This window comes from Ursus americanus, chromosome 1 (genome assembly GCF_024610735.1).
Source record: "Ursus americanus isolate L20-20 chromosome 1, mUrsAme1.1.p, whole genome shotgun sequence".
NCBI classification, from domain to species: domain Eukaryota; kingdom Metazoa; phylum Chordata; class Mammalia; order Carnivora; family Ursidae; genus Ursus; species Ursus americanus.
The window spans coordinates 13,763,937-13,786,337 of record NC_142127.1 but is presented as its reverse complement, the minus strand read 5'-3'; the positions used below and the strand labels follow the sequence as shown (position 1 = coordinate 13,786,337).

Here is a 22,401-nt window from a genome sequence, read left to right as displayed (position 1 = left end):
TATTTTGTTATAAAATAATTTGATCATTATGTGTTAATGGCACATGAATCAAATCATCAAGACATGAACTTGGTCAGTGACTGGCTTGAATATGAACCTCCATGCCCCAGGCAAATGGTCCTAGGCTAGAAAATCTAAGCTCTAGAGCACTGGATCCCACTGAGATCAAGATTCACACCTACCTATTAAATGCCTCCCAAGTGGCAGACCCCACACTGGGTGCTTAGGGTATGGAAGTGGACAAAGAGACAAAGGCCTCGAGCTATGGAGTTTATGTTATGCCAGAAGAAGAGAGATAATAAGCAAATAAATCAACATGTTCCAGGTGGTGATGGGTTTCATTAAAAAATAATAATAATGAACCAGAATAAAAAAGAGAAAGTAGCAAGGCTGCTATTTAAGAGCAAGTACTCAGGAAAGAGCTTCCTGGCACAGGGGCATGTGACAGAGACTTGGAGGAAGTGAAGAATGAACTATGTGGATTGTAGAGAGATGTGTGCTCCTGACAGAGGAAAGAGCAGGGAAGCTCAGAGAGTTTGTTTAAAAGTCCAGTAGAAAGGGGGGTGGGTAATCAGAAGGGGGAATGAAGCATGAGAGACTATGGACTATGAGAAACAAACTGAGGGCCTCGGAGGGGAGAGGGGTGGGGGAATGGGATAGGCTGGTGATGGGTGGTGGGGGGGCACGTATTGCATGGTGCACTGGGTGTTATACGCAACTAATGAATCATCGAACTTTACATTGGAAACCAGGGATGTACTGTATGGTGACTAACATAATATAATAAAAAAACATTAAAAAAAAACAAAAAACAAAAAACAGTAAGGTGGCCAGTGAAGCTGCAGGGGTGTGAGCAGGAGGGCAGTGCTTAGAAATGGTAACTCCCAGGTGTGACAACAAAGGACCCAAATCGCTGAGAGCCTTTGGGGCACTGTAAGGAATTTGGCTTTTGTTTACATTAAGGCAAGAGGCCATTAGACACCTTTGAGTAAAAAAATGGTATGAGCTGCCTGCTTTTTAAAGTAGCTCTTTTTGGCTTCAGGGAGAAAATTCAAGGGAAGGGAAGGGTATAGGAAGGGATGACAGCAAGCTTTTGCAGCCATCCAGACAAAAGATGCTAATAGCTTGAATGGAGTTTCTAGCAGAAGTAGTAAGAAGTGGTGGAATCTGGGATCTGTTTTGAAGGTAGGGTCAATGGAATTTGCTGATGGATTGGATATGGTATGTGAGAAGAGAGACATGGTTTGTGAGAGAGAGACGGGAAGAGAGGAGTAATTGATGACTCTGGGTTTTCTAATCCAAGTAATTAGAAGAATGGAGTTGCCATTTACTGAAATGGGGTAGGTTATGCAAGGGAGATAAATCAGGGGTCTATATTTGTGCATGATAATTTTGAGATGCCTATTGGACCTTCAAGGACAGAGGAGAAGATGTGAAGCTTTTATCTTGGAAAGTAGGAGAATGCATGGAGTAGAGAAATATTGTAAGTTTACCAGATAGCCCTAAAATGCCACCAGAGTTTGTGAATTTCCCTGAGGGACTCTAACGTTCAGCCAGGAATGAAAACTACTGAATAGGACAAGAAGGTACAGGTGTTCAGTGAAGTGGTTAAGGCTATTGACATTACCTGGAAGTGTTCTGCCATCCACACATTACAGTGTGGTATCAGAGCGGAGGGGCTGCAAAATGTGTGACTTAGAAATGTTCCGTAGTTGATTCTTTACATCCTCTTCCCAACGTAAAAATCACCAATGTAAATGCAGGAAAGATCTAGCTTCTTTCAGGAGCATTCTCAAACTAATACCCAGAAACTTGACATTTATGAAGGGAGGCAAAGGGAAATTCAATGGAATGCATGTTGTGTACCAGATATTGGGTTTGCTGCTTTTCACACATTGTCTTAATTGATCCTCCCAGCATACTTTTGAGATGAGACTCTTAGCTCTATTTTAGGGGTGGGGAAAATAAGATTAAGTCATTATTCCTAGGTAACATAGTTAGTATGGGATAGTGCTAGCATTTTGCCTTACCTGCAGTCATTTCTATCTGAAGAAGTTGAAAAGATGCTTCCAAATATTTTGGTGTAAGATAGGGGTTTAGTAACTTAAGTGCATACAACACATTAATAGATTAGATTCTGGAAGGAAACATGTCTAGGTTTGTAATCTGCATGAGGAGAGAGTCCATGCTTTCCTGTATACAGGTATATTCTTATATTCATTCATTCATGTAACATTCATTGAGTGCTTTTGATAGGCAAGGGGCTATGTACTCCATAGCCAAATAAGACACAGTTCTTGCTCTCAAGGATTTCCTATTCTATCAGGAGAGTCAGATAATAGCACAGTGTTTCTGCTTTAAAGGCTGTACTCCTCTTGCTGTTTTATATTCATCAACTGCCTATAATCCTGGGCTTTGCAGAAATCATTCACTGCCTTCTGCAGTGATCAGTTAATCAAGCATGGCCGCAAAGGGGCTCAAGCAAGGGTGGTACAAGTCTGGATTTTGGAATTCAGGAAAAGCTTTTGCTAGCCAGAGCCCAGGGTTTTAAATACAGACAAAGTCAAACCCTGGGAACAAAGCAATGTGTGCTCTTGGGTACCCCGAACCCAGGAGGTTAGCCCCAGGAATGGAGATCAGATGAAAGCCAACACTGCTGATCTAAACAGAGGCAGACAAAGTTCAGAAATTCTAGCTTGGAAGCTTAACTGATTCAGAGAGGAGGTTTTGCTGAAACATGAGCTAAAAAGTAGGGGTGGGTGTGGCAAGGCCCACAAGCTCCCAGTGAGAGATGACCAACCAGGACACTCCTCCAGTCCGCATGGTCTCACACTCTTCTGAATGGGCTGTAGACTCAGGGGAAGTGGGATTGTTCCCTGGGAGTTGCTTACTGCTGTACCAGGAGGAAGAGACAAAGCTACAGACCCCAGGTCCCTAGCTCCAGAGTTTCTTAGGAGTCCCTGGTCTACTTCCATTCCTCTTGTAAAGCCACCTCACTCTGCACAGTGTTTCTTTTTTACAAGAGGGGTCTACTACCTTTGGTATGGTGGTGTGGTATCCTACAGATAACTAGTTGCCTAGGTTTGAGGGCTATACCCTAGAATTGAATTTGAACTTTTATTAAGGGCAGGGCTTTTGACCAACTTTCTTTGGTGGTTTGCTACTCCTGGAAAAGGTCCACTGTCGAGCTCTCTCTAATTGGGCTTGAGATTTCTGGAGGTACTGAGTTCTAGATCCCCCTGATAGATTCACCTGCCTTAGGATGTTGCCTGGTCCTAGGGGGGAGAGTAGGCCATACTGTGACAGATATGGACAAGCATGATGCTGTGAGGCTGACTGGAGTTGCTCTGGATAATGTAGAGGAACAACAGGCAGAGGGATTCATCATTTATACCTGTTAGGATGACCCTTTGCTGGCACATGGTTGGATGGATAAACTACAGCTCCTTTCAGAAGCTGAAGGCTGAAGCATTAATTATGAAACTAAAGAAAATATATAGGCAGCTGGAAGTGATGGTTCATTATGATTATTAAAACAATAACAGCATTGGTACTTCCCAGGCTAAGGGGGTATTTAAAGTATTATGGGATTCCAGGGTAGAACAGACTTGATCAACAGACCTGGAAGATTAGTAAAATTTGACATGAAATAGATGACAGAGAATGAATGGATCTGCTCAGTGAATGGGGGCATTATTCAAGATATAGAATAATGTCCACAAGGCTGTGAATTCTGTGATATGCAGTTAATGCCAGGTAAGGCGCAGAAAGTTTAAAATGCCCTGGGATCTTAAATATGCCAAATCACTGCAGAGGCCAACAGGCTGGATCTGGCTGAGGATGGCTATACCTTAATAGAGTTTAGTCTTCTGAATCTTGGATCATTTCTTTGATCTTCTGGCATAAATATGTTTGACATTGTGGAACGAGGTGAGACCATGTTGGAACAATCTTCTCAGACACCCAAGGGTGTCCTACACATCTCATTCTATTTTTTAATCCCAGTACCAGTAGAGGGCGGAGAACCTCCAAGATGCAGCTTCTGCCAGTCCATAGACCCATTAGCAGATATCCCTCCATCCTCAGGGAGATGGTCCTCACTTCTCTAGGGCCTGGTTTCAGGTCCATTTCAAACTATATCACGCAAAATGCTGGAAGAAAATGTAGATATCAGGGTGCATTGGTAGCTCAGTTGGTTAAGCATCTGCCTTTAGCTCAGATCATGATCCCAGGCTCCTGGGATCCCGCCCCGCATAGGGCTACCTGTTCAGCCAAGAGTCGGCTTCTCCCTCTGTCTCTGCCCCTTCCCCCTGCTCGTGCTCTCTCTCTCTCTCAAATAAATAAAATCTTTAAAAAAAAATAAAAAAGAAAATGCAGATATCCTTTAGGCTGAGGTCCTGTACGTTGCATTATGTCAGAGAATTGTGAGGGCTGTGTACAGCAGAGGGTATGTCACTTGGTTTATTTTTCAACATTTAAACAGTAAAAGTTTTTATAACATAAAACCATTTGATTGACCCACTCAGTTACTTGCAGGAAAATGGAAAGCTCCTGTAACACCGTTCTTGAAAGTTCAGTCTCTCAAAGGCAACCAGGGCTCTCTGATCAGAAAGCCCAGGAATGGGAGGAAGGGAGCACACATTGGAGAGACCAAGCAGCACTGGCTGACTTGAGATGATACTGGCATGTTACCAGTCAGGGCCATGCAGGTGACTTCAGTCTAGAGGTGGTGACTGGACAGTTCAGTTGTAAGAGGGGATGGAAAATTGGGGTTATGTCCAAAGGATTACACTGGCCTTAATTTTTTATTAGAACTCATCAAGGGAAAAAAGTGATAATAAAAAAGAAATTTTTACTGTAATTAAGAAAAATAATGAAAGATCATTATAAGACAGGACACTGTTGAGTATCTAAGAGTGCTAATTTTTGGAAGGCCTTTTATATGCTAGAAACCTGCTGAGCATTTCACAGATCAGCACTGACCAATGGAAGTCTAATGTGAACCATACATATAATTTATAGAATTTTAGTAGTCACATTTAAAAAATAAATAGATGTGAAATTAATTTTAATATTTACTTAATGTAATATATTAAATAATAATCAATGTAAAATTTATAAATGAGATAGATTCCTTTTTTTGTACTAAGTCTTTAAAATCCAGTTGTGTGGGGTTTTTTTTGTTTTTGTTTTTGTTTTTACTTAGAGCCCTGAGTTCATAGCCAGTGTTCCTTCTTCTATATCACATTTTCTTATTTAGCCATGCAAGTAACATCAACCTTTTTTGTCTTCATTTGTTTTGTAATAATTGACTTTATTTTTAAAAGCAGTTTTATGTTTACAGAATGAGTAGAAAGTAGGGTTCCTTTATGCCCCCGCAACAAACAAACGAAGTTCCTGCTATTATTAATACTTTGCCTTAACGTGATACTTTTGTTACAACTAATGAGTCAATACTAGTATATTATTAACTAACACTCATAGTTTATATTAGAGTTTGCTCTTTATGTTTTTTATACTGTGGGTTTTGACAAATCTATAGTGACATATATTCATGTCCCAGTATTATAAAGGATAGTTTCACTGCCCTAAAAATTCCCATTACTCCACTTATTCATCCCTCTCTCCCTTCCCCCACAGAACCTTGACAACCATTGATCTTTTTACTGTCTTTATAAGTTTTGCCTTTTTCAGAATGCACAGTTGGAACTATGCAGTATGTAGACTTTTCAGATTGGCTTATTTAATGTGGCAATACCTAGTTAAGTTTCCTCTATGTGCTTTTTGTGTCTTGATAGCTCATTTCTTTTTATCAGTGGATAATATTCCATTCTCTGGATATACCACAGTTTATTTATTCATTCACTTACGGAAGGACATCTTGGTGGCTTGCAAGTTTTGACAGTTATGAATAAGGTTGCTATAAATATCTGCATGCAGGTTTTTTCTATGGATATTTGGGTAAATATCAAGGAGTGTGTTTGCTGGATTATTTGGTAAGAGAATTTTTTGGGTTTTTTTTTTCAACATTTTATTAATTTATTTGACAGAGAGAGAGTGAGCACACAAGCAGAGAGAGGGGCAGGCAGAGGGAGAGGGAGAAGCAGGCTCCCCACTGAGCAGGGAGCAGGACATGAGGCTCAATCCTAGGACCGCAGGATCATGACCTGAGCCTAAGGCAGACACTTAACCACTTAACCCACTGAGCCACCCTGGTGCCCCAAGAGTATATTTAGTTTTATAAGAAACTGTCAACCTGTGTCCCAGAATGGCTGTGCAATTTTATATTCCCACCAGCAGTGAGCGTTCCTACTGTTCCACATCCTCACCAGCATTTGGTGTCATCAGTGTTTTGGATTTTTCCATTCTAATAGGTGTGCAGTGGAACCTCATTGCTGTTTTAATTTTAATTCCCTCATGACATATGATTCTGAGAACACCTACATTTTTTTACACTAATAAACCATCACTACCACTACTTGCTAGCAATTATCACTTCCTATGTACTAGGCACTAAGCCAATCACTTTTCATATATTTTCGCACAGGGCTATGAGTCAGATAACATTGTTATTGTGCATTTTACAGAAAAGGAAGCTGGAGTTTAGAGAAGTTAAGTACATTGCAAGTAAATGTTGAATTGGTGACTCTAGTTTTTCCAACTCCAAATTTCATCTCTTAACTACCATATCTTTAATTTTGGTCTCAAAGTGTGATCCCTCAGTCTCTTCAAAAGCGACTAGGATGTTGGTAGAAAATCAGATTCTTAGGTACCACTCTATTGCATCTTCCCAATGGAGATCTGGAGAGGGAGATTCTGAGATGCACCCCAGACTGGGAACCACTACACGATCACACTAGGATGACCCAAAGTCCAAATAGAAGTTTTGATATTTTGTTTGTATCTTTCTTCATGCATTTGTCTTACAAAACAGAGTTATTTACATTGAATAACTTATACTGGAAATAGTCAAAGAATATCTTAAGTATAGGTGAATAGGTGATTTCTTATGGACTCTTATTAGAGAATACTATTTAAATTTTTCTCCACAGCTTTCCATTCTTGTATCTGAAAATTTCTGCCAAAGATTCTTATTGTTAGTGTAGGCTTTTGGATACAGATTTTAAAATACAGGTCTTCTCACTTAGATAAAGATTTTTAAATAATATATCCATGTGAACAAGACTGCATGTAACCAATAGTTATAAGGATCATGGGAAAGCATGGAGATAATTACGATAGCCAGGAAAAAAATCCTATTGAACAACTACTATATATTCCTCTGTGCTAGATAAATTGGACAAAGATCTTATAAAATACTTTCAATGTTATAAATCATCTTCCTATTTAAGTCTATTGCCTTCTTATTGGGTATCTATGTGTATATACTATGTACATTTAGATGTCTATATATATGGAGTATACACACACACACACACACATTTATAAAGTTTATAATATATTCCATAGTAATTCCAAGTGGAAAATCAACATAGCAAGCACTCTATGAAACTTTAAGGATTAAATTAAAAATACATCTACTCTGAGTTTTGATGTAAGACAGGACATTTTTGAAGATATTTGCAATAGTATCACCTGTGTTCAAATCTCTGTTATGCCTCTAAATAGCTGTGGAACCTTGGATGTCATCTTTTAAGCCTAGGTTTACACGATTTTAAATGGAGGTAGAGATAACATCTACTCTATAGAGTTGTTGCATTAAAAGCATTAGACAGTGCCTGAGTCACATTAAGCAGTCAATAAATGTGAGTTATTATTATTTTCACTATTATTATTATTCATAGGAAAAATTCCAAAATGGGAATAGACTCGATAGAGTGGTAGAGTGGAAAGAGTGCTAGAATACCAGTGTGATGGCTGACGATATAAGGAAATAAATGGTACGAGACAAATGCATGGTATAGAGATTAAGTGCTCTAGAAATGGAAAACAGAAGAAATCACTTTTCACTGGAGTGGGCAGGCATGGCTTCTTTGAAGAGTCTAAATGAATTTGCAGATGTTTTTAGGTGGAGAAAATGTGCATTTGGAGGGGGTATCTTTTCAGGGATATGCACATTCAGAGATTTTAGCACTTCTTGGCAGATGGAAGAACCCCATTTGGACCCTCAGACACAGCCCACTGTGCCAAGATCTGGCAGTGTGGGCAGAGATAGTGCCAAGGCAGGTGCTACATAAGAAAGAAGCATGGGCATAAGGGAGGAGAAGGCATCCTTCTAATACTAATTGAAGGTCAGCTTGAATAGCAACTGTACACCTGTTTATAGCCAGACAATTGCAGACTGAAGACTATCGCCCTTCAAACAAGCATGTCACTGAGTCTGGGATGGCAAGAGGCATAGTCTCCTAAAGCCACAAATCCTGCTAAGAAGAGCAGGAGTTCTGTCCATCACACAGCCTGTGTAGTTCTGCAGTCAATAAGAGAGAGTGGGCTTGGGCTGGGACTCATTGCTTTTTCCACATAAACTTGGAATTGAACAAATAGATCACAATCTACAATTTCTCTATGGTGTCAAATGCAGGCTAAGTTGCTCTAGTGTTTAACAGTATGCAAGTGAGTTAATGGTCTCACAGTGAAGATCCCAAAGGGGATCCCCAGAAAAACATACAGTGCCTTTTCCCTTACAACCTCCTGTCTGTCTTGGTGTTTGCTAACTCTGAGGAGTTCTAAAAGCATAAACAAGGTAATCATTCCACTTTTGAAGCCATAAACACGTTTTGGAGAGGCAGGAGCGATTTTGTAGCTCTACGTACATTGGAGAGAAAGAGCATGACCTTGAGAGCTGGAGGTTTACCATCACTTTACAAAAACAATATGGAAGGAATTGTTCTAAATGTAGTCCTTATCTTTTACTTTATAGTCTTTAATAGCCACCCTTTATTGAGTGTTTACTAGGAGCCAAGAACTCTATTAGGCATTTTTTAAGCTTTTATGTAAAAATAAAACACAGATACAAGAAATCGCACAAAATTATTATTAAAGCAAATACCATTTTAGCCACGACCCAAGTCAAAGAAAACATTGCTAGCTACCCAAGCCTCTCCATATGCCCTGTCCTCCCTCCCTCCTAAAGTAAACACTGTCCTGATTTTTATAGTAATGATTTCCTTGTATTTCACGATGGTTTATCACTTAAGTGTGTATCTGGATGCACTATGGCTTAGTCATCAATTTTCTAATTGACATGTTATGTAACTTCATTTTAATCAAGTCATCCCTTCTCCCAACCCCCACCAAGCTCTTTTCTCTTCCTTAAAATTGTCTGTTAATGAACTTGAGCTATTCGCCTTACAGAGTTTGCCCCAGGGTAGAGTTGCTGATTGTGTGCTAATTGTGCGCGGTCCTCTCTTCCTTGTATTTCCTGCAAATGGAAGTGGACCCTTGGTCATACATAGCTTTGAAGTGTTTGACACCACTATAGGTAGTGCTAAATTCTTTTATCAGGGGACACACTGATGCTTAATGCGTCACTTCATTATTTTATTGGAGCTTCCAAAATGGTAATACTCTAATTATATCCATTATTTTTATCCATTAGCTTGAATAATTTTATTTAGAAGGAGATGGATCCTCTCATCTACGATTTGGTTACTCAGTCATGCATATCCCAAAAAGGGCAGAATCAATATTCTATTGTTTCTTTACCTAGTTTTCATAATAATAAAACTGTCATGTTCCCTGTCATCCGCAGGAGGGGACCAATTGGGACTTCAGCATACCTGATGGATTCCCATCAACTATCATTGCTATCCTTATCAAAGTTCAGATTTTTCTTTGGCCAGATAGAACTTTTTCAAGTTTGCCTTTTAATTCCTTTTAATATTCTCCTAGTATTTTTTGATAGCTTCCCTGCTAGTTTATGTCAAAATGTTCCAAGATGGTCTAGTACATTTCTCATTCCAGACACAGATTCCTTTCTCCAAGAAGCCCTGGTTTCTTTTATAACAAGATCTGAGTGTAAGTGATAATCATTGCTCCTAAGGTTGCTAGATTAACAAATAAAAATACAGGACACCCAGTTAAATTTCAATTTCAAATAAATGACAAAGAAGTTTTAGTATAAGTATACCCCTTAAAGTCGACAGTGGATACTTATACTAAAATTTTATTTGTCATTTACGTGGAATTCAAAATTAATTGGACACCCTGTATTTTACTTGACAATTGATTGCAAGTAGGTTGGTCATTATTGCTAGACTGTGTTGGTCCAGGTGCTCTGAGAAGCACGTGTGGTTGGATATGCAAGAGTTATTGGAGGAAATGTCTATGAAGAAACAAAGGGAGTCATTTAAAGGAGTAGAGAGAGGTCTCAGATAGTGACAGATTTCACCACTGTGAAGGGCAGAAGGAAGAAAGGAGAGGTAGATAAAGAGTTTCAAATTATAGTTTAAATCTAAGAGAAACAAGCATATATGGGCTCCTGGGGAGCTTAGTTGGTTAAGCATCTGCTTTCGACTCAGGTCATGATCTCGGGGTCCTGGGATCCAGCCCTGTATCATAGGACTCCCTGCTTATCAGGGAATCTGCTTGTCCCTCTCCTTCTGTCCCTCCCCCTGTCTGTGCTTGTTCTCTCACTCTTTCTCAAAGTAAATAAAATCTTTTTTTTTTTTTTAAGATTTTATTTATTTATTTGACAGAGACAGCCAGCGAGAGAGGGAACACAAGCAGGGGGAGTGGGAGAGGAAGAAGCAGGCTCCCAGCGGAGGAGCCTGATGTGGGGCTCGATCCCATAACTCCGGGATCACGCCCTGAGCCGAAGGCAGATGCTTAACGACTGCGCTACCCAGGTGCCCCAAAGTAAATAAAATCTTAAAAAAAAAAAAAAAAAAAGAAAAAAAGAAAAAAGAAAAGAAATACAAACATATATAAATACATACAATTCCTGGCCCACATTTTATTTTTTTGGACTATCTTATATATAACTTTATTTTCCCCCTGAAGATGAAGTGTTGCTGTGGAAAAAATGTAATAATATAATTTTAGTTACTTTTTAAGTTACATGTTACTTTTGTCTATGTGCCTGAATAATTTTTTTTTTAAATTTACTTGGTGCTGATTATGCTGTGCTGATTTTTCAATAAGTAGTTTTAATTTTTTTAATTTCAGAATTTCTTGTGAATTAAATTTCTTAGTATTTGTCCCACCCCCACTTCCCAAAGCTTGCTTTTTGATTTGTTCTCCCACTCAGAACTCCCCTAATCTGTATGTTGGATCTTCTTTGTCATCTACAACATTTGTTGCTTTCTCTTGAGTGTCTTTTTTCACTTTTTTTTTTGGTTAACATTTTTTTTTTCTTCCCACCTTGATTTCTGTTAGAGTATCATTTGTTGTGCTGATTTGCTCTTATAAACCTCATAGCTTAGTCTCTATTTCTGACATTTCTTTTATTTCTGATTTTTTCTTGAGTGCTGCCCCTTTTTATTTCTTTCTTTTTTTTTTTTTTTTTAAAGATTTTATTTATTTATTTGACAGAGACAGAGATAGCCAGCGAGAGAGGGAACACAAGCAGGGGGAGTGGGAGAGGAAGAAGCAGGCTCATAGCAGAGGAGCCTGATGTGGGGCTCGATCCCGGAACGCCGGGATCACGCCCTGAGCCGAAGGCAGATGCTTAACCGCTGTGCCACCCAGGCGCCCCATATTTCTGATTTTTCTAATTCTGATTAGTGTTATTCTCTCATGTGTTGTATGATTTTTTTTTAAATGTTCTTTAGCTCATTTTGAAATAATATGTTGCAGTTTTGAAAATTTTTTAAGCATGACTTTTTTGGCAAGCTTTCTTTGTCAATAGCAGAAGTTGGCAAACTTCCCGTAAGGTGCAAGAGAGTAAATACTTTATACTTTGCAGGCCATATGTTTTCTGTCACAAACACTTAACACTGCCATTGTAGCATGAAAACAATCTTAGCCAATATGTAAATAAGTGAATGTGACTATGTTCCAAGAAAACTTTATTTATAAAAATAGAAAGAGGGCTGGATTTGGCCTGTGGACTGTAATTTGCCAATCCCTTATCTGTAGGGATGTTATCCTTTTTATTTCTTGTAGCAGCTTTGTTGTCAAGGCAAAACTTTTCATGGTATTTGACCACGATGTTTTCTGTTGATCATTTTTTATGAATTTAGTTTTCCTAAAAATTTTTTTAGGTTTTCTTGAACTTTAAATAGTTAAAAGTTCAGATAGGCTTTCCAACTTCAAAGAGATTCTTATTTTTTGTTTTTATATAGTATTTACAAAATATGATGGCTTGTGCTCTTAGATTGCCTGAGTCTATTTTTGGCTAGATTTTCTCTTTTCTTCATCTCTGTTAGCTCTGTTCTGCTCAATTTTGATTCCACTTCTAATAGTTTTTCATAGTATGGGGTTCTCTGTTGGGAAGAAGCCTGGCATGTCAGTTTCAAGGGTTCATAGGTCCAGGTTTCTGCAGCCACCTTAGATCTTGACATCAGCCTCTTAAGAAGTGAGATTTTGTATAACTTGCAAGCTAACAAGTTAGTTGACTAGTTTTACGAATATTTTTGAAAGACATGAGAATCTTGAGTCAGAGACAAAGAACTTTATTACCCATGCTACAGCAAATAGCATGAACATCAGCATATTTTTGTAAGCTCTTCTTGTCCCCAAGTCCCATGGGGTGAATGATTGGGACCAGACGGATACCCGCTTACACAGTGGGTTGCAGGATAGAAGAAGCTAAAGGAACCCAGATCTTTTATAATGGGAAGTATGCATGTCTTCTCTTGGTTTCAGAGGGAGACATTATCATTTTTATACTGGAGAGAAAGCATACCTGCTTTTTGCCATGGAGAGGGAACAATATTTATCTTGCAGGACTCTAAACAAACTTGTATTTTCTCCTGAGGGAAACACTATTCCTTTTTCCAGGATAATTTCTGTGCAAATATTCTTCAAATGATATTTTAGAACAAAAGACTATTTCTTGGTAATAAGACTCCGACAAATGTGAGAGATCAATGGAAAATCATCTCCCAACGGGGTCCCTCTTACTCAGTGTTGAAATGCACAAAAATCTTCTGGTTCTATTGGATGTTCGTAACTTGATCTGTCTTTATGCTTTCTAGTGAATATTTACTTACTACTTAGGTTTTTTTTGTTGTTGTTTTTGTTTTTTTTATGTTTTGGGATTATCAGGTTGGTCATTTGTCCCACAACTTCACTATGGTTTGTACTGTTAGGTACCAAAGACATTCAAGCTGTGTGGCTTTTGGTATTTAGAAATTTGGAGAGAGAACTTGATATCAAGATTTGTTGTAAATGTTGTACTTTTGGTTTTGATATCTAGTTCTCTATTTAGCCTAAACCCATGCTGGCATCACTGCAGTCCGTCTTCTCAGAATAACCCTTTTAAAGGAAGAATGCCTAGCCTGAATTTACTTTTCCTAAAGTCCTCATTTTCAACTTCAACTTTGCTATGCCATAATATGATTATACTCTAAGATCCTACTGAGTTGCCTAGGGATGTTTGTCTCTCTTTCCCTCCCCACACTAAATGGTACTAAGTTGTTCTATTACTTTAAGTGGAAGGTCCATTTTTTTTCTTTTTTTCTCTAAGATTATGTATTTTCCTTTCTTGCTATGGTGTATCCCATCCCATGACAATTCCTCTCACCCTATTTTTGAAATGTGGTCCAAAAGCTAGTAGATTAGATAAACAAATGGGCTTGAAATGTATGCAGAGGATGCAAGGCAAAAATAATTATGTACTAACATTGGACATAATCCTGGAAGATTCTATTGACCTTGTAATAATTTTTGGCATTATACAGGCAAGCTATAGAAACTTAAGCTATAGTTAAAATAACAAAACATCATATTAGATTAAACATGTCCATATCATCTTGCCAGTATAGCTCCTCCTTTCTCAAGGAGTATAATATTTATATATTAGGGGGAAAATAAATAAGGAGTGACATTGCCAATATAGCTGTTATCTCCAATTCATTTTGTCCTTTGAGTTCACAGCATTGGAGGCTTAGTATTTTATAACAAATGGTATCTGCTCATTAGTGTGGAAAATTCCAAATTTATCTGGCTTTTACTTAATGTTTTTCAATCAAACAATAACTTGTGGGCCTTTACTCGTATCCAGCTTTAGTAAATCAGAGGAATATCAAGATTATATAATTTCTACATGTCATAATAAAGGTGAACAGTAGACAATAGAGAGAGAAAAAAATATTTCCCCTGGGTGACCCTGTCCATTGAGTTAAAGGAAAACGAAACAAAACCAGTGCATGGAAGTTTCTGACAGAGCTTAATATTCAGGGGGTAAGGAGAAGACTTGTTTTTGAAAGTACATATATATCTCCAAGATCTCTACTTAAGCAAGGAGACTGATATAGACCCTTACCCACAAACCCCTTGCACACATACAAACTGTAAGTCCGTCCCCAGGGGTTGTTCTCTCTCCCCAAGAAAATTGTACAGTTTGGCAGGAAAGAGAAGTCACTTGTGACAATGGGGATGCTATGCCAGCCAGTGCAGAAAGCAGCATAAACTATGTGCGACTTTGACACTATGAAAACACTGAATGAAGAAAATCCCTATGAACTTGAGTTAGGGCGATATAGGAGAGGAGCTGGGTCCTAACAGATCAGTCACATTTGGGAAGACGGAAGAAGGAGTGGATGGCTTCCCCACAGGGAGGTCTAGTGGACCATGGAAGAGAGCTTCTCATCCATCTGTGAAGCAACTTTGATGTCCTGTCAGCTAGGATTAAACACCATACAAACACTACTGATTCAATGGAATAGCTAATTAAAAGGCATTTCTCTGGTCATTGATTTGTACAAACTGTGCTATTTGTTATAGGTTCTCTCCACCTCCTCCATTGGTGCTTACAATCAACTATTAAGTGCAAAAAATGATCAAATATCACAAGAAAATGTAAGCTTTATATTTTTTGATTGAAAACATCAAATATAAATCACCTAAAGAGGAATAAGGAAATTAAAATTTGGACTGTGCTTTCTAAAATTATATGAATACGTGGAACATAGCCAATGGCAGAAGCAACACATAGGATCCAACCAATAGAAATTATAGTATTTCTGGTCTTCATGTGAGAGCATGAATAAAGATATAAAATACTTAATATTCTCCAGTATCTCTAACAGCTTCAGAATGCATTCTTTAGGCATTTTCCCCCTCTTTTTCTCCTTCCACTTCTCCTTAAACTTTTTCTCTGATTTGAATAAAGATATGACTTTAGTAAATATTTAGATGTATAAGATATATATATGATATACATGACTCAATTATTCTCCCCAAACAATATAGACAGATGAGAGGTGAATATAAGAGTATAAGAAGTGATCTATACCAGTAGCAAACAACCCATCTAGGCTAATAGGTTAAACAGTGTTCAGTAATGAGAGAGGTATCTTAATGTGCCTCATTTCAATAGAGGTCACATCCCAAGATGTCCTGAAACCATATTTATATAATCTAAACAGATGACTCTGTGTGGTAAAAGGACTAGCTGTGAATCCAAGGACTTGGCCTCAATTTTTTTTTTTTTTTTTTGAGATGGTAGAAGAATAATTCCCAGTGTTAGAGTCAATTAGTGGGGAAAAATGCGAGGGGCCTTTGATGTCAGTGCATGCTCTGGAGCTGCTTTACCTATATCTTATCCTACCTCTTGTTTTCAAAAGGAAAGTTCATGGGGGAGTCTGAATCTAGTACTAAATCCTTACGAATAAATTAAGCATGGTGAAATTTTTACAAAAGATGGAAATTTTCCCTTCCCTCCAAAAATTATTTGGGATTTCACAGTAACATTTTCTCTTTCAATTCATGAAAGATTTCCCTGAATGGGCAATGTGCTTTGTGCTGTTGTGGGAATTACATAAGGGAAAAAGTCAGTTAACTATTATGAAATCTGAGTGTAAGAGATGTCTCAGTAATAATGTACTTTCCAAGGACAAAGATAAAGAGGTATTTTGAATCATTAGAAAATCTACTCTTAGTTATGAAAATGAAAAATACCAAGTTCAGGGAAATTTATTCATCAAAGGCCAATTCACTACCCGAAAAGAGCAAATGTTATGCCAGTGTTTCTAAATACTCTTCCACATCTGACAACCTTTCTGTCATTTACAGACAGAATCTGATTTGGAAAACCTTGTTTTATTTCTAAAGAAATGTGAAGATCAGACAAAAAAAAAAAATGACCACTAATACAACCAAAAAAGATAGGTCTTTTTATTTTTTTAAAAATTTTTTGCTATGCAAACATAACTAATTCATTAAGTAATTACTTTTTTAAAAAATCAAACAAGGACAAGCATCTAGTGGGTAAAAACAATGTCAACAGGTAAATTTCCCGCTTCTCAAGTTGTTTTGGTGTTGATTCAGCTACATTTATGGAGAGAAAATATTACACAGAAAAATCATATGCATTGTTTTCCTGTCTTAATGCCATTATATATGTCTTAGAAGGGCTGTTCGGTTAAAGAAGATGTGAGGTGTGTTAATAGAACAGCTAAGCAGACTCTACAGCACTGGGTCTCTCTGTGAGTGAGCAGTTTGTCAATATCTTCAGGTCTCCAGTGAGCAACAAGAATGGCTCTCAGGATATTGCAACTCTGTCTGCTTCCACCAGAGATCATAATTGGGCTATGAATTTTTACAACAGGAAAGTCTTCTTGTCATAGAAACTGACAAAAAGTTTAGTTAAATTAATGCCACAGGAATCTCTGAACAGTACGAGTAGCGGTCACAGTTATTGCTTAAATATGCAGTGCCTTTGCTTCTTTTTCTTCCTTTTTTATTTGTTCTTTTTAAAATAATTTTTTGAGATAGTTTACTAGTCAGATCTCCTAAAATATAGCTTGTTTCTGAGGATTGCTCAACATACTGGTTTTCTGCCCAATGCCATGATGTGCACTTTGGGAAATTCGAGAAGCCGATTGAGGTGAGTAGAGGTGATTGATAAATCGAAGGCAAATGATAGCAGAAGATGTGAACTAAAGCTATTTCTTGATCTGTGAAAAGCTAATTGGACACATTTCAGGCCAGGTCTCTGAAGGCACAGCTCATGAACTCTGTCTTCCTGATGCTGTGCTCATTAAGGGCACTCAGTAGAGGACTGGCTAATGTTAGGGAAATCCCCCATCAAGGTGGCCTTTACATGACACTGCAGAATTACCTCAGGAAAGAGAGAGAAGAGAAGGAAAAGGTACGGAGAGACTCCAGGGCACTAGCTGCTTACAGAGTCCTATTTGCCTTATTTGATTTACCTGAAACTGAAGAATTTATCTCTAAAGGCTACCCTGCTTTTCAAAATTTCAAGGGACTTCTGTCTTTCTCTAACATACCAGATTTTAGCCAGGCCTTGTTATTGGTGGTTGTTAAAGTAAATTGGGGATCTGGGGGTCCTGGGTCTACTATTTGGTATGGAAGACTGAATACAGCACACATGACGTAAATATTTTTGGAACATCCTATGTTTGCCGCTGTTGCTTAAACATTTTCATGATTATCTTGAATAAATTTAATTACCTAAATTTCATCACCCATGCTCAATTATTCACGTTAGTAATTCTAGGTAAATTGAAATGTACTGCATTGGCATCTCGCTTTTAAAGAATAAAATATCAGGGGCGCCTGGGTGGCGCAGTCTTTAAGCGTCTGCCTTCGGCTCAGGGCACGATCCCTGCGTTCTGGGATCGAGCCCCACATCAGGCTTCTCTTCTAGGAGCCTCCTTCTTCCTCTCCCACTCCCCCTGCTTGTGTTCCCTCTCTCGCTGGCTGTCTCTGTCAAATTAATAAATAAAATCTTAAAAAGAATAAAATATCAGTGAAAGACATTTTAGATGTTCATAATATTTTATGGAAGAAAATTTTTGAGGGACTTTGGAAATTCCTATTGGTATGTTGAGGATGCAACATGGTTATATCTCCTTGGGAACCTGAAACCAGGATTTGAGTCAATGAAAATATTCAGAAAGAAGTGATGAAGTCTAAATCCTAGAAATCTTCCTGAATATGTTGCAAAGTTTAGAAATCTATAACCTCAAATAGAGGGAATTTTGATGGACAATCTCTCCAGGTCTTTTGCAGTTATGAGAGGCTGATTCCATTCCATAAAAACTAGGAAAACCTCTTTTACCATAGTATCCATATTTTAAGTTGTATGGTTATCCATGAGTTAGTTCATCAAACATTATGTGAGGAAAAGTACTCAAAAATATTGTTAACTTCTATAAAACTCTTTAAATTTTTAATGTTCAGAAGTGATAAACTGTAGAGACATATTTAAGTTTCTGAATTTTTAAAGTATTATCAAGGCAAGAACTGTAACTATGCATTTATGTATAGCTAGAGAGTGTGGGGGAAAGTTCCATGGATATTAAGTCAATTCATGAAGAATCCTTATCTATTGGATTTTTTGTATTTTTTAAGCACTTAACTGACTCCTATGAAAATTTAAACATGTAAGTAATTTATCATTTCAGATGATAGTCTTTCGATTCATAAAATTAAGATCTAATCATAGAATTTTAGAGAAGGAAAGGATCTTTTTGGTCACCTAGTCTAAATGTTTAATTTTATCACATAAGGTGGCAGAGGCAGGAGCTAAGTGACTTCACTCTTGCCCATACCTCCATGCCCTGATGGAAGTAGGGCAGGAGTGCATTCTGCCGACCTGTAGGCTGGCACAGGTCCTCTTGTCCACGCTGTACTAGGGTTATATCTACTTGAATAGTTATATTTTGCAGATGTTTGATTATAATTTTTTTTTTTTAAATGACAACCTGTTATCAGAAGCCATATACAACTGAGCTGCGGACATTCTCTCTTAGAATGTAAGGTATTCCTTTACATTTTTCTTTTTGGATATTAGCATTTTTTTCTTCAATAAGAAATGAAGTAGAAAATCCTACATTGTAATTCCAGTGCATCACATTTCAGAAAATAGTGTTTAAGTTGTAAGTTGCATGTGATTAAGTTTTAATTAATGTCCTTAACTTAGACCACAACAGATACAAAATAATGCTTTCAGCGTAGACAAAATAACCCACGCAAAAAGATGGACTCGAATCAAAGAAACTTTCTTTTAAAAAATGATGCATTTACACACATACACATTATATATGAAGCATATACAACTTACATCTTTGTTTATAACCACAAAGTGGATTTTATAATGAATACTGAAAAAGAATGCGAGGTGAACAGTTGACTTCAATCAAATAATCAAATAGGATGAGAATAATTCCCTCTTCTCTATGCTTGGCCTATGTCAACAGAAATCTTTACACAAAAACTTTCCAATCAAATCAATTGTCCAAAATGGAAACACATTCAAAGGATGAGTGTACTAAAATGATAAACAGAAGAGCAAAATACAAAGACAGAAACATTTTTGGAATACTGTAGATTCCTTTCTCCCTGGTGGGGGGGGGGACCTGGGAAATTAGAGATTGCCATGTTTATTAGATAAACTACTCAATAGCTACTATACCCAAGTTTCATTTTTTTTTTTAAGATTTATTTTATTTGAGAAGGGGCAGGGTGCAGGCACCCAGTGGGCCAGAGAGCAGTGAGGGGGATTGGGGGGAGGAGGGACAGAGGGAGAAAGAGAATCTTAAGCAGACTCCCCACTGAGGCTGGAGGGACCAGGGCTTGATCTCAGGACCTGGAGGTCATGACCTGAGCTGAAATCAGGAGTCCCACACTTAATGACTTAGCCACCCAGGCACTCCCCCCACCCCCATCCTTCATTTTTAAAGTTTGCTTTATACTTTTACAAATAACAAAGTTATTTCTCTCAAAAACATATTTCTGTTGGACCAGCACTCTATTAGAAGTCACTCATAATATGCACCGGGCTACTTATTTTTGAAAAGTAAGCTCTCATCACCCAAATCCCACCTTTCTGAAGAAAAAATTCATATTTTTATCTTCTAATCTAATCAAACCTGGAGATTACTGGTTTTTTTTTTTTAACTTTTTTTTAAGATTTTTTCTTTATTTACTTCACAGAGATAGCCAGCGAGAGAGGGAACACAAGCAGGGGGAGTGGGAGAGGAAGAAGCAGGCTCCCAGAGGAGGAGCCCGATGTGGGGCTCGATCCCGGAAGGGCGGGATCACACCCTGAGCCGAAGGCAGACTGCGCTGCCCAGGCGCCCCCTTTTTAAACATGTTTTAAAGGAACTGTTGCCACAATATTTAGGACAAGTGTGATAATTCACTATCGTGCAGGAGCATAGCTCCTATTATCCTAGGATAGCCCCTCCCTAGGAAGTGCCTAGTTCATGGACTGAGTAACTCAAACAAGGGTGGGGGAGCCAGGACTTAGCCAATAAAAACGAACTCAAGGGTACTGGACACCCTCCCCCATCCGTATGCTCAATGCCTTCCCACTGGACCCTTGTCACAACCCTGGTGCTGAGTGCAGTAACATCTGGATATTTAACTCCCTCCAGCCTTTTCCATGGTGGCCAAACTCCAAAAACCTGTGCCTGAGACTGGGGACTGCTTGTGGGCCATCTGCTTTGGGCAGACCCATTCTAGCAACAGGGAAAACCACGTAGTAAGGCATCTAGATGGAACTTCTGGTGGACTTCGTGTGTTGTACCCACCCACAGGAATTCAACTGCTAAAGAGTTAAATTGTCTCATTGATTTATATCTCTGCTCCAGGTTCCCAGTACCCACAGAATCATGTACATTCCTTGTAGGCAGGGAGTTGGTAAGTTTGTCTAGGTAGTCTCTTTTCTTTGCAGTCCCTTCAAACCTTGCAGTGTGTTTGACACATGATAGGTCTCAGAAAACTAACTTTGAAGGGGAGAGGGTTGTATTAAGCCAAGGAAAGGTTGGAGAAGGGACTTAAAATTTGAGGATTTTTCTACGTGTGCTGGAAAAAAGAAAAAAAAAAAAACCAAGTGAGTAGTAGAATATCATCATTAGTTATTCTTGTTTGTAAGCCACCTTTTGGAATTCCACTGGCAGCTAGCAGGGGAATCCAGGCTGGAGGCTAAAGGATAAGGCTGTCTGTCCATTGCCACATATCGAGAGACGCAGAGCCTCGGGCCATAACCTGGGACCACCACTTGGGTCCTGACAGGTGTTGGCAGCCCCAGTGGGGCTCTGGGCCCCTAGTCCCCAGCTGCCGCCTGCCTTCTCCGAGCGCTGGAGCATGCCCAGTGGCAGCGATAGAGCCACCGAGGGCTTTGCGCGGGCGCGCTCCGCTTCTCCGGGTTTTAGCAGGAGCCCGCGGGGGGCGGGGGTGGGGGGGGTGAGGGGGCCAGCGGAGCCCAGCAGCTTTGGCCGAGCGTTTGAGGAGCTCGCGCGGCGCGCAGGGCTCTCTCCCGCGTTGCAGTTGCTCGGGAGATGCTGGAGCGCGGCGCCCGGCTGCTCCACCTGGCGCACTGAGCGCGGCGCGGGGAGCCCCCGGGGGCGGACGGGGGGCGCGGACTGCGGTAGAATGCTAGCCGGGCTCCTCCGGCGCTGTGAGACGTCGCTCGAGCGCGGTCAGGTGCCTCTTGCTGCTCCACTAACTTGCCACTTGGTCGTGTTTGATCTCCGAGGCTCTCTACGCTTTGGGGTGGTGGGGGGCGGGGGGAGTGGGGAGTTCGAGGGTCTGCGGTAGCTGAAGGAGGGATCTTGCAAGGGGAAGCCTGCCTGGTGCCGCTCTTCTTCCCCTCCCTGTCGCTCCCCTCCCCCCACCCCACCGCTGCCGCTTTCCCTTCTGCCAATTCGGAGAGCGTCGGGCTCCTGTGACATGCGATCGCTGCCAAGTGACGGTCCCCGAGTCTGAAGTGCCCGCGAGGAAGTGAGCGCCAACGCGGGCCGCCGGCGATGACAGCCATGAAGCAGGAGCAGCAGCCCACCCCGGGGGCCAGGGCGAGCCAGGCGCAGCCGGCGGACCAGGTGAGAGTTGGCAGCTGCGGCCGGGCCCTCCCGGGAAGGGTGGCTCCAGTCCGCGCTTCCCACGCCTCCCTCACCCCACCCTCCCCCCCGCCCCAGTTCCAGGCTCTCCTCCGCTCATCCATGGACTCCGCAGGAAGTTAGAGCATCCGAGTGCGCTCTGGGGCCGGGTGAGAGGATGCGCAAGGTGGAGAGCCGCGGGGAAGGGGGGAGAGAGGTAAAGGCTGGGGGTGGCCCGGGAGTCCCGGCGGGCGGGCCACCAAGGGAAGGGAGATGCGGCCGGGGCCACGGAATGAGGGCCTCTTGGCTCAAATTAACGCACGTTGGAGGAATTACTGCGCTCCTGGAGGCGTCCACTTGCAGGGTTAGAGCCGGTCTACACGCAGCTGAAAGGAGCGAGCGCTGGCCAAAGCTACCCCACTAGGAAAATGACCTTTAGGCCGGCAGTTTTTCCTTTCTTTTTTTTCTTTTGAGGAGACCGGGACGG

The 22,401-nt window shown here is 40.1% G+C and overlaps 1 protein-coding gene across 3 annotated transcripts in view; it reads left to right on the top strand.

The window, feature by feature from the left end:
* The window catches only part of DPP10 (dipeptidyl peptidase like 10), a 648,232-nt gene that overhangs the window by 4,323 nt on the left and 621,508 nt on the right, over positions 1–22,401 (top strand). For 2 of the 3 annotated variants that reach the window (XM_087856769.1, XM_045804069.2), the window contains exon 1: positions 10,683–21,917. The exons of the other annotated variant lie outside the window; for it this stretch is intronic. In XM_087856769.1, coding sequence (XP_087712895.1) covers positions 21,846–21,917 — 72 coding nt within the window. In that variant the 5' untranslated portion in view covers positions 10,683–21,845. Of the gene's footprint in view, positions 1–10,682; positions 21,918–22,401 lie in introns of those variants that run through there. 3 annotated transcript variants of the gene reach the window in all.